General features: G+C 41.5%; 1 protein-coding gene across 7 annotated transcripts in view; it reads right to left on the bottom strand.

Annotated features, from left to right (window-relative positions):
* Positions 1–1,453: 1,453 nt before the first annotated feature.
* Positions 1,454–16,651, bottom strand: part of GRID2 (glutamate ionotropic receptor delta type subunit 2) — a 787,745-nt gene continuing 772,547 nt past the window's right edge. Inside the window, exons 15-17 of one of the 7 annotated variants that reach the window (XM_083398274.1) lie at positions 13,571–13,811; positions 10,271–10,348; positions 1,454–4,162 (exon numbers count right to left, since the gene is read on the bottom strand). In XM_083398274.1, coding sequence (XP_083254400.1) covers positions 3,740–4,162; positions 10,271–10,348; positions 13,571–13,811 — 742 coding nt within the window. In that variant the 3' untranslated portion in view covers positions 1,454–3,739. Of the gene's footprint in view, positions 4,163–10,270; positions 10,349–11,818; positions 11,999–13,535; positions 13,812–16,651 lie in introns of those variants that run through there. The other 6 variants (XM_083398277.1, XR_014501814.1, XM_083398276.1 and 3 more) reach the window with 6 other exon arrangements.

Below are 16,651 nucleotides of genomic sequence, written 5' to 3'. Positions count from 1 at the left end.
GCTCTGTCACAAGAGACTAGGGCCCTGCGGGACTTGACATCTTTCCGCAGAGCCTGCAAGACAGAGTTGTTCCACCAGGCCTTTGGTCAGGGCCCAGCCTGACTCCCTCCTCTGGCAACCTGCACAGAATTTTGCTTAATGGTTGCCATTAATTTGACTTTAATTAATTTTTATAATGGAATGTTTTTAGAATGTTTGATTATTTGATTGTTTGATTATTTAATTGTTGTTAGCCGCCCTGAGCCCGGCTTCGGCTGGGGAGGGCGAGATATAAATAAAATTTATTATTATTATTATTATTCTAGCGAATCACAATGCGTCATTGCTCTGTCTGCTGGGGTGCTGTTGCTATCCATATTGGCAGAAAATTGAGGGGGGGGGAGATTATTATTATTTTTATAGTGTCTCTGTACTCCAGTAGGTATTCAAGGCAGCCTGATTTTTCACAGCACATCGCAACGCTTCTTGCCACACATAATGCAAGAGTTACTGGTTTAATGGATCGTCTCATGAAGATTTTATTTTACCACAAGTATTTTGTTGGGAACTAACCCAGTTGAGAGCACAGCTCATTGGCTTTTTCTAAAGGCACCTTGATTGTAAATATTAATTAAAAAAACAAGGTATTAATAGACATAGTTTGTTTATTATTATAAAAAACATTATTAAATATTAATAAAGCATTTTAACCTGTAGCTATCCCTAGAAATAAGGAAGTTCACAATACAGCAAGCTAAGAATTCGCTGGATTCATTCACCAGAAATAGTGCGAATCCAACGGGAAAGTCCTACTGCACAAAAGGGATGGACTCAGAAACTATTTCCTTCTATTTTAATATGATTAGAGCCAAACTAGGCAAGGTAACTTGGGAAACGTGGGGTTTTCAACCTTTGCAATTCTGTTATAAAGGTTGGAATGCATTTGTGGGAGAGGATCAGAGGGCTGCAAATCGCAAATGTCCCTGAGCTTTGAAACTGGAAGTGAACCTGAAAACAAGTGGTGGACTTTGGACTCTCAAATTTCAGTGGCGCCCTAGGCAATACTAAAATTTGGTGCCCCCCCCCCATCTCTCATGCCCCATTTTGGGTGCTCCCAACAGCATGGTGCCTAGTACAGCTGCACTGGTTGCACTACTCTAAAACTGACTCTGCTGAAAAGTAAATCAGTCTCAGAGAGCAGGAATTTTTAGTTGAATAATCAACAGGTGGTGTAAGGCATTGAGTACCTCCTTCTCTACACACCTTTTAAGCTTACCCTGCAAATGATCCCTTGGCATTGCATTTGTGTTGCCTTGGCAAACAACGGACCAGAGCCATGCATTTGATAAGCTAACAGCTGGCTCTACCCCTACCTGGCTCCAGGTAAACATGCACTGGGACCTTGCAGAGGGTATGCTTGGTGACAGTGGTTTCTTCTCGCATACAGGGTAGTCGAAACAAGCAGAGAGGCAAGTTTAGAAAACAATTTTATTAGACAAATTATTTAGACAAATTATACACAGAAAGCTCTGCCACTTGTAACTGAGGCCTCCAGAATGTGTTTTGTGTATCAGTATAATAGGCAACACATTGAAATAATTGGTTTATCACTAAAATCACTGCAACATCTGGTATATCCCTCTAGTTTGTTGTAAAGAAATTTCTTTCTGTCTTTCTTCTTCTTCTTCTTCTTCTTCTTCTTCTTCTTCTTCGAAAAAGTCAGTTGTGTAGGAGCTCATGAATGTTACAAGGGGAAACAAGTTGAGCATGCTTTTAAACACTTGTACCCTAGAAACAAAATGGCCTTTTGCATGATAAGAAAATTGTTCTGCCTTACACAGTAGACAATATTATGAAGATTTCATACAAAAAACAGTGACAGTACAAGATGCTTTCCCAGAACAGAATTAAGCATCAAAATAGAATAGATCTGAAGAATATATCTTGAAATTTCTCCTAAAGCAGATCACCTAAGTTGCTTCCTATAATCAAGGCCTAGTCACATAATGGAGTTAGGTTAAAATAAGTATTAAAACAAATTAAAAATAAAACACGGGATAAGTTGGCTCGCTTTCTACTTAATCGCATTTTAGTTTTTAAGGATTACAACTGAAAGCTCATTTTACAGATCTAAACAGGTAAGAGTGTTAGCTTCAAAAATGCCGCCGTGCCAAAGGAGGCACTGTTTTCGCCGTCATCAGTTTATCGTTCTATACAATTGGCACTCACGTCAAAAATACATCTATAATTGAATATGTAATAAAGATTTAAACAAGAGATCATTCTTTTGTTTTCCTCCCCTCTCCTTTATATTCTTGGAGTAACACAGGATTGCAATTAAGGCCACACCAATATTTCTCGACCGCTGCCGTCCTCAAACTCTCACACCACACTTGCAATGATGGATAGTATTGATTTCGAAGAGCATTTATTAACCTTCCATGATCTGTTTTTCAAGCCCTTGGGAACTGAAAATCAGCTGTCCCTCGATGTATATGTGTGTGTGTTTTTACCTACCAGTTTTTCCCATTTTGTCAAAAGTAATTCCAAAGTAATAGATGATTAAGGTTACCCTTAAACACAGCTGAATAGCCAATGCAAAAACCTAAATGAATGAGTTACACATCTAGGTACAAATGTTACATTGCCCTGGATGTTCTAATAAAATAAAAGGCATTAAATATCAAACAATGCAAATAACATTAAACCACCCTTCCTTTTCTTTGCGGAAAACCCCCTGTCCTGTACATCTTTCCAGTATACAACACTTTTTTTAAACTAAAGCTTTATTAGACAAATTGCAATAGCATCAGCTTCCGTTTTATTAGATATATACATGAGTACATATATATATACATATACCAAGGTATATGTGTATATATATATCTATGTATGAGCTACTAATTTATTTAACAGAACAGAGGATTCTGCCATATGATACAGTTTACTGTACATAAGGAAAAGAAAACCTTTGAAACACTGTACAATCACATAAAGGTCATATGCACTGTTGCAGTGCAAAAAGGAGATTTAACTGTAGTCTTTACTGGCATAGCAATGGCTTCTTGAAATCCTACAAAATTGCATTCTCATATTAGGTGGCCTGAATGGTCTCTCCCTTCTCTTTCCCCTTTCTCTCACCACCCCGCCCCAAACTGTAAATACTGCAAGGTTTGCCTTTGGTCCACAGTTAACAGGACACAGAACAGCAGTGAAGCACTGGAATGGATGCAGCAGAACACAGAGAAAAGACTGAAGTTATTGCAATTGTATAAAAACTCAAAGGCGAAACAATACAAAGGTCTTTCAGTGAAATAACCCCATATATTTGATACAGGCTCAGTGTCTGTTTCCTTGTCTTCAAGTTTATGAAATGCTGTACTAGTAGAACGTTAGGGAAGTGGCAGACCTGTTGGTTTTTTTAATGGTGGCTCAGTTGAAGTTACTTCAGAGTAATCCCACTGGCCAGAATGAGTTGATTTGATGGTTTACAGAGTTGGGGCCATAATACATTCTAGAAAGCGCTTATTCCAGAGACACACCAGTTGAGCTAATGGAGCTACTCTAGAGGAGCTGGACTGAAAACCATGGCCTCAAGTAGAGAGAAAGCGAAAAAGAGGAGGGGAAGGATAGTGAGTTGTTACTAATACTCCTGATTTCTTTTTAAAAAGTTACATCCATGTTAGTCCCACAAATATCACAGCTGCTCCTTGCAAAGGGAGTCCTAGAAAGAAACAGTGACAAAACAATGTCTGAAGCTTTATATGGAGGTGCCTCGGTCCGGGTCGTTACCGATGTTGAGCCCTAAGGTCGGAGTTGGTTGATAGGGAATTGAGGACATCGTTTTGATGGGACTTCTGAAAAAGCCCCCGTTCGGAGCCCTGTGCCTGAAAGGGCCAGTTCGGTGTTCAGGCACACTGCCAAAAGAGAATCCAGAAGCAGCTTTAGCTGAAAGCGTACGACTAAGAGTCTGGATCTGTTCTGGTATGAAGGTTGTGGTAGTGATATGAGTGTTCCTGAAGTCACTGATCTGCTCTAGTGCTTGACGCGTGGGCAAAGTATCAATGTCCAGGGGAGTCAAGTCTATAGATGAGGTGGAAAACTGTTTATGGGGGCTCTCGTCATCTGTGCAGAGGCTGTTCACACGTCTATGGAGATGCTCCAGATCAATTTCCTTGTCATCCTGGAAGGCAAAAAGAGGAAAAACAACAACAACAAATCACTCATTGCTAACTTTTTCTAGACGAACAAAACAAAACAAAAAAAACACACCCAGAAAGATTTTCCACAGAATAATAATCAGAACTATTCAAATAAAGAAAACTAGGCTTGCTGCACATCAGTTAAAAATAAGAGAGGCTCAACAAGTCCTTTGCTGAACCATCTAACTAGTTTAAGCAAAACTGGCAAAAATGGTGCCTGACTTTACAACCGCCAAGGCAGAATGTAAATAATCTGTGGTAAATCTTTCTTACAGGGTGAGTTGTGTGATTTGGATGGCAAACAAGTGCACTCTCCCTTTCCAAAGCATTCATCTTTACAATTTAGCCTCTTGAACATCTGGCTGCAGATGCTGCAGAGAAATGCTTGTTGGAAGATGAGGATTTGGAAGTAGGATGCTCATGATGTAGACCAATATTGCATGGATAAGAATGACTTTTGTGTAATGAAGACGAAGCACAGTGAAGTGTTGAATGACTGGAGATGATTGTGAGAGCTGCTGGCTGTAGACCACACATTGCAGTTTTAGTGTGATGTACTCTTTTGTTTCGCGTTGGAAGGGCAGTGCTATAGTATGACAGTTTAGGCAATTGCCTCTGACTCCTTTCAACTCTTTGCCGGCTCTGGGAAGGTATTGGAAGTGAGAGGACATGAGTTCTAAGTAGTGCTGCTATCTGACATCACAAGGCCCATGTCCATCCAATCGCCCTTAGCTTCCCATCCATGACTGTGATGGGTATTTAGCTATTGATCCACAAAAATAACAGCAACCAAGCTTAGGGTCAAAAACAGATTGGCTCAGAATAAGTTATTGGTACTGGCAGTGCTGGATTACCCAACAGGCAGACTAACTGCAGGCTTAAAGGTAAAGGGACCATTAGGTCCCGTCATGCCCAACTCTGGGGCTGCGGCACTCATCTCGCTTTATTGGCCGAGGGAGCTGGTGTACAGCTTCTGGGTCATGTGGCCAGCATGACTAAAGCCGCTTCTGGTGAACCAGAGCAGCGCACAGAAACGCTGTTTACCTTCCCACCGGAGTGGTACATATTTATCTACTTGCGCTTTGACGTGCTTTCGAACTGCTAGGTTGGCAGGAGCAGGGACTGAGCAACGGGAGCTCACCCCGTCGTGGGGATTCGAACCGCCGACCTTCTGATCGGCAAGTCCTAGGCTGTGTGGTTTAACCCACATCGCCCCCCACGTCCATAACTGCATGCTTAGGGCACAGCAAAATAGGGGCACCCCACTCCAAAAGAGACTTTTTTAAAAAAAAATATTTGATGTTAAATATTTTCCCCCCAAAAAACATTGGAGTGTTGAAGTAGTCATTGTGGGAAAAATCAGAACTTTGTTAGAATTCCTTACACTCCACTCCAAACTCTTTTTACTCATTTTACTCATTTTACTGTTCTCTTTTTATTACCGTACTTTTCGCCCTATAGGACGCACTGGCCCATAGGACGCACCTAGATTTTTTTTGGGGGGGGGGAATAAAGGGGAAAAAATTCCCCCGACCCCAGCCCTCAGAACGGGTCCCAGAGCGATGCCAAAACTGAGCGCAGCTTTGGCATCGCTTTGGGAGCTTGCGCAGCTGGGAGCGGGGGAAGCCCGAGCTTCCTCCGACCCCAGCCCCCAGAACAGGTCCCGGAGCAATGCCGAAGCTGTGTGCAGCTTTGGCATCGCTCTGGGAGCTTGCACAACTTTCGGGAGCCCGGCGCAGCTTCGCACCGGGCTCCGGGGGGTTGCGCGGAGGTGCGCCGGTCCTGGGAGGGCTGCGTAGAGCTTTCTGAAGCCTGGAGAGGGAGAGGGGTCGGTGCGCACCGTCCCCTATCGCTCACCAGGCTTCAGCAAAAGCCTGTATTCGCCCCATGGGATGCACACACATTTCCCCTTCAATTTTGGAGGGAAAAAAATGCGTCCTATAGGGCGGAAAATACGGTACTTATCCCACCTCAACCAGGAGTTGTTGTCCTAATGCAGACAGAAACACGGTGAGGAAACCAGACACTGTCATGTGTTGCACATGACATACATGCATGTATGTTTCAGCAAACATGCAAATTTTGTGCCATTTTGAAAAATAGAATTTTATTTTACAACTTTAAAGTATTGTTTTTATTTTGAATTACATATGGCTAGGGCATTGTAATCTTTTCAGTGCTTAGATACTCTAAAGAACTGAATCACTCTTCTCATTCGCTTGGGAATTTTTAGCTTCGATGCAATAGAAATGTTCAACAGAATTATAGCTATCTTTGCAATCAAGCTTGTTCCCCCACCAAAAAATAAATAAATCTATAAATTAAATGAAAATTTGGAAATGTCAGCAATAAAATTTTTTTCTGTAGAAAACCAGAATCTCATACTTTTTCTCCATCTCTCTTTACATTCCATAGAATTCTCAGTAGCTTTATTAAATATGAGAGACTTAAATTTATCAGCTAGAAGTTTAGATATTTCAGGAATATAAATACACGGCCAGTCAGTCCCTTCTCTCTCCTCTGGGAAAAGCCCCCAAGAGCCGCACACCCTTTAAAGAGTGCATGGCTCTTGCCGGCTTTTCCCGCCTGCCTCCTGCCTGCATTCGCTCCATAAGATGCACACACATTTCCCCTTACTTTTTAGGAGGGAAAAAGTGTGACTTATGGAGCGAAAAATACGGTATATTGGGTGGAATTCAATGCTGTGCTCTTCCAATCATCCTGATGGAACAATCCCGCTCTTCTCACACTCCACTTTGGTGAGCTGTTCTGGAGGTTTTGCCCGCCCCCCACCTTGAGTCAGTTTTGAGGGGGGCAGGAATGTGTGTGTGTATGTGTGTGGAGAGCAAGGAAAGCCCTATTGCGTGAGCTGAACTCCTTGTGCAGGGCTTCTGCTGTTGAGGCTGGTTAGCTGAATCCCACACATAACTTCTAATATGCCATATCCACAAACAAATGTGGATTTGTAGAAAATAGCTTTGGCAACACATCTTCCCCCCTGTTTGACTTTGTGAGAGCCAGTTCACAAGCTGGTTTGGTGGAAGATATGTTTTAGAATAAACAATGAATTTGAGTAAGGTAGATGGAGTTGCCAGCAGCTTGGCCTAAGAGCTTCAATACAGCCAGACTTTCCTTCTAGGTGTTAAATGGAATACGACTCTACTTTGAAAATACCAAGACTGCTAATCCTTCCTCCCCCCTATTTCATCATCATAAAGCTTCTGTGAATTTTTATGGAGCATTTCCATATTTTGCGTCTCATCCAGTGCTGCATGAGGGAAGTTCCACTCATACAATGGGGTGCATGGGTGTAGCCAGGATATTTGTTAGTGGGGGCAGGACTTTGTTAGAGGGGACTGAACCGATGTGATTGGTCAGTTAGTTCAGTATTTCTGTTGTTTTACTTGATCTAGGGGGTGCAGTTGCCCCTTGGCTACACCCATGATGGAGTTTCCCTTCATTTCCTCTCCTTGAGTGCCCTCAAAATATTCTCAAGAGGGTCCTCCAGCCCCCTGGAGCAGATTTTAAGGGTGTGCAGGGGACTCCAGGAGAAAGTTCCATTGCACAAGTGGAAGTGTGCTCTGCTAGCAGAACAGCAGAGTTTGGCATGGCCCATTTGGCTTTCTAGATGTTAACTGTGCTGGTTGCTGCTAGTTTAAATGTGCAGTAACAATCAAACAGCCAGCAGTGGCAGATCCAAACCACCACGATAAGAGGTATCTCTTCTGTGAGTTATTGCCTGGGTCTCTGGGAAAGCTGATACCTGGAAGTATCCCAAGTATCACTAGCAGTAGGCTTGTCCCTGTTCTTCCTCTTAGGGCCTTTCAGCATGACCAGGATTATGTGTGTAATCACTGTATTTTAATTTCGCATTTGCGTGGTCCATGTAATTTTCCTCAAGGCTGTGTTCTGTTTAGGGTGCAGCGGAAGGCTGAGTGCAAGAGACACAAGGCAAACAGTACAGGAAAAATACGGGGAAATGGAGACAAAGATCATGGGGAAATTGTGGAGGGGGGAACGGCACAAAAGAATATTAGAGACAGGAAGTACTGTGTGCTTTGTGTAGAATGGTCATGGAGAAAGAAGGAACAATTGTGAGCCCTTGAGATCACATGCTGAATTTCACATATTGACTGGAACAAACTAGCAAGATCTTTGCTTGCTGTGCTCTAGTTTGCTGCTCCTTTGAATTGTGTTGTCTGAATAACAACAACTCAAAGCAGCACCTATTGGTGTTTTTTGCTGAATTTTCAGTTGGGATGGGAAACCTGTGGCCCTCTGGAGGTTGTTTGATTCCTGCTTCCATAAGCTCCAACCAGCATGGTCAATGGTCAGGCATGATGGGAACCGTAGTCCAACAACACCTGGAAGGCCACAAGTTCCTGAGCTCTAATTTAAATGGAAAAGCTCTTATATTTTGAAATAAAATGTGACTCATGTTAAAACTAATTTTTGATTTAATATTTTTGTAAGTAATGCTAGACGCCTAATTATAGTAGTTGGTTCATTTAGTAGCAGAACATGCTTATTTAGTACCAGCAGTACTAAATATTTATTTAGTGCTTATTTAGTACATGTATATGCTTAATTGAATACTTTGGAAGAAACAACTTGTTACCCTATTTAATATTTTCTGGTAGTCAATATGCCAGAGATTCTGTTATTCACTTGGCCAAAAGCAGGACTGCAGTGACTCCACTGAAGTTACTTTAAAATATGTTGACTTGCCCATATTTTTCCTTGTTTTGTTTTCAAAGCAAAAATTTCTGCAAAATCCCTGCAAAATTCAGTATAAACACCTGTATGTTAACTCCACTAATCACTGACTAGTAACATGTAGAAAAGTAAACAGAAAGATGAAGTAATTATAAATAATATGCACTGAACACGTATTGACTCTGTACTGTGTGCGCTTTCCAAATTAATATTCAGCTTTGCTAATATAACCTTTTTCAGAACAGGAGATCTGTGAAAACCAAAAGCCCCCTTCTGTGTTACTTGCTCAAATGGGCAAAGGATGGAGAAAGGTAATATGGAGCCAGCGCTCTGGTTCATCCATTATTATGCATGGATCCCCTTGCCTCAAGTCATGTAGGGTTCTCTGGATCCAGGACCCCTGATTGTATAGGTGTGTGCATTCATAAAGGTTTCCCTGCCTCAGACATCCATGGTAATATTAGTGTGGATGGCAGAGGAGAAGCCATGTACAATCAGAACCAGAAGCATAGTTCCACAGTCTCTTTCTACACACTTTTCTACACACTTCAGGTGAGTAGCACCAGGGGCAGGGGCATGCCTTATTCTTTGGTTACTATTTTTTCACTAGCTGCATTTCTTCCCCATTTCCTACCACATCTTTGAAGTGGTTAAACTTAAAGAAACCAGATCCTCTAGGTATTTATCCAGGGGAAACCTAATTGCACATACTAATTCATTTACAAATTTAGAGCCTCATGTGCGCAGTGTTGTGTGCATGGAGCTCCTGTATGTGCAGGCGTCCTCATTAACTTACACAAACGGCAACTCTGCACATGTATCCTCTGTACATAGGAGATTGCCCCTTTGGTGAGATAGTTTGAGAAGACTGAACTCCTAGTATGCATTGGAACCTTCATGTGTGATTCACCTATATTCACCACCTTTTCGTTAAGAGTATAAAATCCCATCATCATGCAACTGTCAGTCTGAATATATAGCAGTACATATTTGTACTATTTTGTTCTGAATTTCCATATGTGAAAAAGAATGTGGTTGATGCATTATCAACGTGGCTGGTCTTCCGATGACGACAAATCATATGAGTGCCGTACCATGTGGTATGCTGCTTGTGTGTAGCAGTATCAAATGTGGGTCAGGCCAGTATTAACCACATCAGTGCAATCCTTCATTTCCAGTCTCTTTGCGTGTGCCTGCATCACATGGGGCCACTTCACACAAACAACATGCCATGCAATATGGCAGCCATACAATTCTTGTCTTGGTGGGAACCACACTGCACTAGTACAGGAAACGTGGGCCTAAGTTTGAAAGCTTGCAACATTTAAAACAATTAGTTGGTCCAACAATAGAGGAATTAACTCAAGACTGACCAGATTTTGACTCCAAAATTGTATTTCGTCTGGAAATATGCACTGAAGATCCCCTTCATCCTTTGCCACGCTGTTAATCTTTCAGCATAGAAATAAATTTACAGTGACACTCTCAATACTTACACTAGTCATGGTGAAATCCACTTTTTTTTATTTTGGCCATTACTGATGTCTCAACATGTATCATTCTGTGATGGCAGAGATGTCTCGAGACTTAGCAGCAATAGTGATAGAGGTAACAAAGTAAGATAGGCTCTAAGTCTGATAAGTGATAAGAGATCTGCCTTAAAAGAAGTTACTCCTGTGACAGCCTACTCAGTCTCATGCCCTCTAGATGTTTTGGATTACAGTTCCCTTTATCACTGACCATCGACCATGCTGGTTAGTAATAGATGGGAGCTGCAGTCTGACAATATCTGAAGGGCATCAGGTTAGGGAAGGCTGCCATGCAAAATGCAGAACAGCCATGAGCTAAGACCGGAAGCAGGTAAGAGGAAAACAGTCCAAATAATGGTCCAGTTAAGCAAATTGTATAAAATTAGAATATTGCCACTTTCATTTTTCATTGTAGTTCCAATGTTGGACCTATAGCATTTTTACAAGTGTTGCTAAGAACACCCTTCCTCCCTACAACTACCCGATTTGAATGTTGTGATAGAAGCTAGAAAGTGGGCCATTTTGATATAAAGGTGACTCAACATTGCCTATTCGTTTCATTTGATCTATGGGCAAGCAATGCAAAAACCCATTTGTTTCTAAATGCCTGCTGTCCTCCCCACAGTGCCCACTAATGTGCTGGACTGACACTAGGTCAGGGGCATTGTGGGTGATGCAAAATGGTGGCTAGACTGGCAAGACAGCTGGTGCCGTGGTTGCTTGCAGTGGTAGCAACAAAGAAGAAAATAAGCTGTGCTACTGGTTTTGCTAATGGGGAGACCCATCCCCAAGAAACTTTTGGAGAAGTTCTTCTTGCCTCTTGAAGAATACAGTGAAATAGCCCCCCCCGCCGCCCTAATTTCCCTGCCCACAAATAGGATGGAGAATTTTGAGAGACCATTTGCACACAGTCAACGACAATTGTGGCATTAAATCAGTACTAGGGCATGGACTCCCTGACTAGGCTTCTGATTCTATTACATTCCAAGAATGGCTCAACTGAAGTGGTACCTATGAGCTCCAGAGGTCCTATTGAGCTCAGAGACATTACTGTTTAAGCTAGGAGTAGACAACACGGTGGATTACAACTCCCATCATCTCTGAACATTGGGCACCATGCTATCTCCCCTTGGTTTGTATGATGCCTGAATACTAATTTCTAACATTACATTCCCTTATTTGATAGGGTCTGTCCTTCATTTTATTCAAATTTGGTATTTTGTGATTTTCTTCAGCGTCACTGCTGAGCCTGTGACATTACAGAATGATACATTATCTCAGCTGATGTCAGAATGAAAACAAGGGGAAAGACTTAGGGGTGATATTTGCCCAAACGCCACCCCATGACCCACACTCCACCCTCTCAAGACATCAAAATGAGACACCACTCACAGGATGGTTTGTGCATAGCTCCATAAAATGATTGCTCCTCTTCTTTCACGTGTGCCTTGATCAACAGTGAAATATTCAACAATGCAGACATTTAAATTATCACCAGGCTTCAGAGTTTACATCCCATTGAGATTAATGGGGACAGGTCACACTTCTCTCAGAGCTATTGTTTAAGGCTGTCTGCAGACACAAGCAGACATGACTGCATGGGTTATTTTGGTTCACAGCTGGAAAGTTATATTCACAACCATAAGGCAAATTTTCAGTACATTTTTTTTTATAAAAAAGAAGAAGCTTGCATTCTGGAGCACAAGACAGCAGCCCAATATGACTTCCAATTTTGGGTTCTGCTGCCCTTCTCATTGCCCTTCAGCCAATGGACTGAATGGATGATAAAATGATTGCTAACATTGGTTCATAACTGTTGCAGCACTGAATGAACCCTGTACCTTGGATAGAGGGGATATTCAGCACAAATTTCCATGTGAAGTTCTAATTTACATAAAACTTCACTGTATAATGTGAACTCTTTTAAGACTCAAGTTGCAAGCCAGCAAATCATGATATAAAGGACCAAGGGACCACTTTACAGCAAGTGTTTACTTGCCACCACACCCAAGCTGAAATGTTGCAACATCAGAAATACCTAAATGGTCCTCCCCTTTTTATTCAGAAGTAAGTCACAAGGATAATGTTCAAGTTCCTTCTAAATAGTAGACTGATTAATCAGACCCTATGCTTGCTGGTGCTGCTACAGTCTCCATTTTTCTGTACGCTTACTTAAAAGTAAAGACACACATGTGCCTTGATAAATGGCAAGCCTCCTTAAAAAGAATGATTCGAAAGTGGAGAGACACTACACCCAAACAGGCTAGGAAATAGACTTAAACATTTCAGTGCTGGTTAATCAAGCTCTAGTTTACATTGGATTCTTAGATGATGGTGAGTTTTATAGATGCACACCATTCTTTTGAGTGAGATGCACAGATGGACCTTTGCAAAGCAAATGAATGCCTATTAGGGCCATTCCACACATTATGCAGAAACAAACTTGGGTTTGCCACACCTAGTGCGCTCAATAAGGAGCAGCAGCCAATACACTTCACTGATTAGTGTACCTGGATGATACATGTGCCTGCCAACACATGTTCATTGCATTTGCATGTTACATTTTTAGATGTACACCTAAAACAGTTCAGGTGTATATCCGAATATGTAATTGTGAAGTGGCCCTTAGACGGTGTTAAGAATATGAAAGCAAATGAGATTTTTTTTTTCTTGCAATGATTAAAATCACCAAGGGCTGGTAACAAGAACCAAATTTGAACCCAGTGGCTTGGATACAATGAAACCACCATATGGCCAAGGTGGCCTTGAGGCTGGTGTTTCCCAATAGCAGCCTCTCCTTCCAAATTGAAAACTTCTTTTGAAACTGAAGGGGTTTCAGAAGCCATTTGAGGTGTGATATTGAGGTCTGCTATCCAAAGGGGTAGATGTAGAACAAACCCCACTGGGCATATCCAAGCCAACATAAAATAGCCTTTGGCTCTCTCCCCCATTACAAAAAATGAAAAAACAAACAAACACAGTTCTTTTAGATCAGTAGTGAGGAACTTCTGGCCCGCAGGCAACTTCCCCCCACACGTTGGTGATTAAGAGGGATATACTACTAGAAGGCTATAGTAAAACATTTCAGAATACACATTTTCCTTCTCACCTCTAGTGCTATGATGAAATGGAAGGTTCTCATACCTCTTTTGAAGGAACCCGCGAGCCTTTTCTTTTATTCCACCATGTTTCCAACATTGCAATTAAACAGGAGAGAACAATCCCAGCAGCCAGTATGCAAAATACACCTGCAAAGCTCTTTATGTCCAAAGCTCCTCCTTTATATTTAGGGTCCACGGAGGAGTACAGGTCACACTGGCCATTCTTTGGCCACCACTTATGCTTCAGTAGGTCCATGTGTCCATTCTGCTGAAGTTCTAGAATCCTTGGGGAGAAATTACAAGAGTCATTCAAAATCTCATTGGCAATAACGAAGAATTCCTTACACAGCTGTACAGCCCAAGCCCAGACTTTCCCAAGATGAAACTTATGCTGCTCAACAGATCTCATATGCGTGAAAGCAAAAATATCCCTGAAGTGGCTGGCCAAGCATGCATTCTGATATCCAGCTCATGTGACTTGAAGCAGTCTCACTAACAAGTGCTGCTGACAAATCAAAGTAGCACCTCTGTTTACGTTACCCTTGGGTAACATAAACTTTGGGTTGTGAAAGTGGCACCCCTGGAAGTATTTTGCCGTGTGCGCATGCGCAGAAGTGCTCTACTGCACTGTGCACATGTGCAGAAGTGGTCCTTCACCATGTGCAGTAGCGGTCCCTCCAGTTGCGGAAACTTCGGGATCCGACTGGAGCTCTGGAACGGATCCTGTCTGCAACTGGAGGTACCACTGTATTAGAGGGCTGCATCTATGGCTGTCCCATGACATCTGTCTAGAATGTAAGGCAAGCCTGCTGGGTCACACCAATGGTCCATCTAGTCCACAGTCCATTGGAAGCCTGCAAGTCAGACATGAGCACAGTAGCACTCCATGCCACCTCCTGTGGTTCCCAGCAAGTGGTATTCATTTTATTCATTTTCATTCATTATATTTCTGTGCTTCTTTTTACTCACACGAGTCACAAAGTGGCTTAAAAACAATAAGCAAGAAAACAGAATACCATGATTGCAACATAGACCATATAAAATAATTAACAAATCCTCAGTAAAACAACCACCTTCTGTAAAACACTATTAACAAAACAACTTTTTAAAAAGGATATACAGCACAATCACAAGAAAAGGCATCTTATAAAACTCACAAAGCATGACAGCACTCATAATCCATATATATATATATATATATATATATATATATATATGCAATATTAACAAAATATCAAAAACAAACCAAGCACATGCTATCTCTCCCCACCCGTGTCACTCACTGTCTTCCACTCAGTTCATCAAAAGGCACATACACATGATACCTCTGACAGTGGAGGTAGACTATAGCCATCACAACCAGTTTCAGATGGCCAGGCTGATGCTAAAAACGTGCAACTGTAGAAAGCAGTTGTGTGCTTTCATAATCCAGTCCTGAATATATTATGAGATGTAAGCTCCATCTGAATCCATGGAAATGACTTCCATATGACGGCCACAATCCACTGTACTATAATATGCACGAACCCCATAGAAGTTGCTAACACTTAAGCATAACTAACTCTCAGCTGGCTGCAAGAAAATGTGTTTAGGATCAGGTTTTAAGTCACTTTAATGATGCAGCAGGAAATGCGAGTGTGAAGTGTGTTGTAGGCAGCCCCCAAAGCACAAATGGTTTGATACGGAAGAACACTGTTTCAATACTATTTCAGAGCGTATCCTTAGCTTGACTAAGCAAGAGTGCATTGGGGACAACTGCCTTGAGCTGATCCTCAACCACTCATTCAGCTGAGCTAGTCTTACAGGTTGCTAGGCATCCCACATGGCTAATGGGGATGGAGGCTTGCTCACTCCAGTGGCATCAGGAGTTTATGGGAAGGAAGACTTTCCCTGCTCTGACTCCCACTTTCCCAGCTACAGCGAAACACCTGGAATACAGTCAATTGCAGTCTCAATGTGCTCAAACTAGGCCATGCTTTAAAAAGCACTTTTATTGATTTTAAGCACCTGCTTAAATTTCTCCCATTGAAATCAATTGGGCTTAAATGCAATTTAAATTTAGCTCAATATACAGTTTCTGTTCCAGCCACTTGCTCCTATGTTCTAAAGAACAACCAACTAAGGATTTTTTTCACGTGTAATCTTTATTTGTCCAAATTGTCTTGTTAAGAAAAAAAAATCACATGCTCTCTATCATATTAATGGTGGCATGAAAGTCTCTTCTTTTTGGCCCTGAATATGTGCATTTTGTCTTAGACCAATGCATTGCTCCTTTCTCTTTTTATACATTTGGTTACAGAATAATTGCTCCATTCTCATTACTAAAAAGCTGTTCCATTTGCCTGTATAATTCCTGATGACACAAGACATCTTTTCTGTAGGAGAGACTTTTATGTGTATGATACTTGAACATTAAGTTGCTCTTTGAAACAGAATTATGTCTAATTGTATGCCCACTAATGGATGTTAATGGATGGGAAAGATCTCTTTCCAGATATCAAAAATATGCACAATTCAGAGATAAAGATTTCATAACTAAGCAGAGGAGTTGTAGATATGGAAAGAGGCGATTATAACCTTCGTTTAGGGAAATGATGTATCAAGGGAAATTACAGCAGAATAAAGGTAACGAGTCTGTCTATCTGTTCTGTGATACCAAAAGTAATATCTGATTTGCCCTTCACAAAATCAGTGGATGTTCTGGCAATTTATTTTAGTCATTTAATAAGAGGAACTAATTTGTGCTGAGGTTTGTGAGCTTAAGAGATATCTACCACCAGACCTTTCTGCTGTTCAAACTCTACTAATTTTCAGTGGTGGTTTGTTTGAGAGAATAATGGAGGATGCTTTGGAGGATAATATTAGTCACTGAGAACAGTGTTTTAAAGAGAGACCTAAGGCAATGTCAACCTTAATTTGATAGCTAAGAACATACTTTTTTTGCAATGTGCAAATGTCCCACAAGATGGCAGCCTCTACATAAAAACAATGTGCACTGCTCCAGCGCTCGTGAAGAGTAAGTACATGTTTCTCAGCTAAGCAGCAAACCTGTGCATCATCACTTGAACATGCTAACACTTGTTTTTTCTGAGCTATCAAGTACACCAGGTTCCCTCAGACTTTG

Source organism: Podarcis tiliguerta (assembly GCF_965153285.1).
Source record: "Podarcis tiliguerta genome assembly, chromosome: 9".
NCBI classification, from domain to species: Eukaryota; Metazoa; Chordata; class Lepidosauria; order Squamata; family Lacertidae; genus Podarcis; species Podarcis tiliguerta.
Note: the sequence above shows the minus strand (reverse complement) of the source record. Positions and strands in the feature narration are given on the sequence as shown.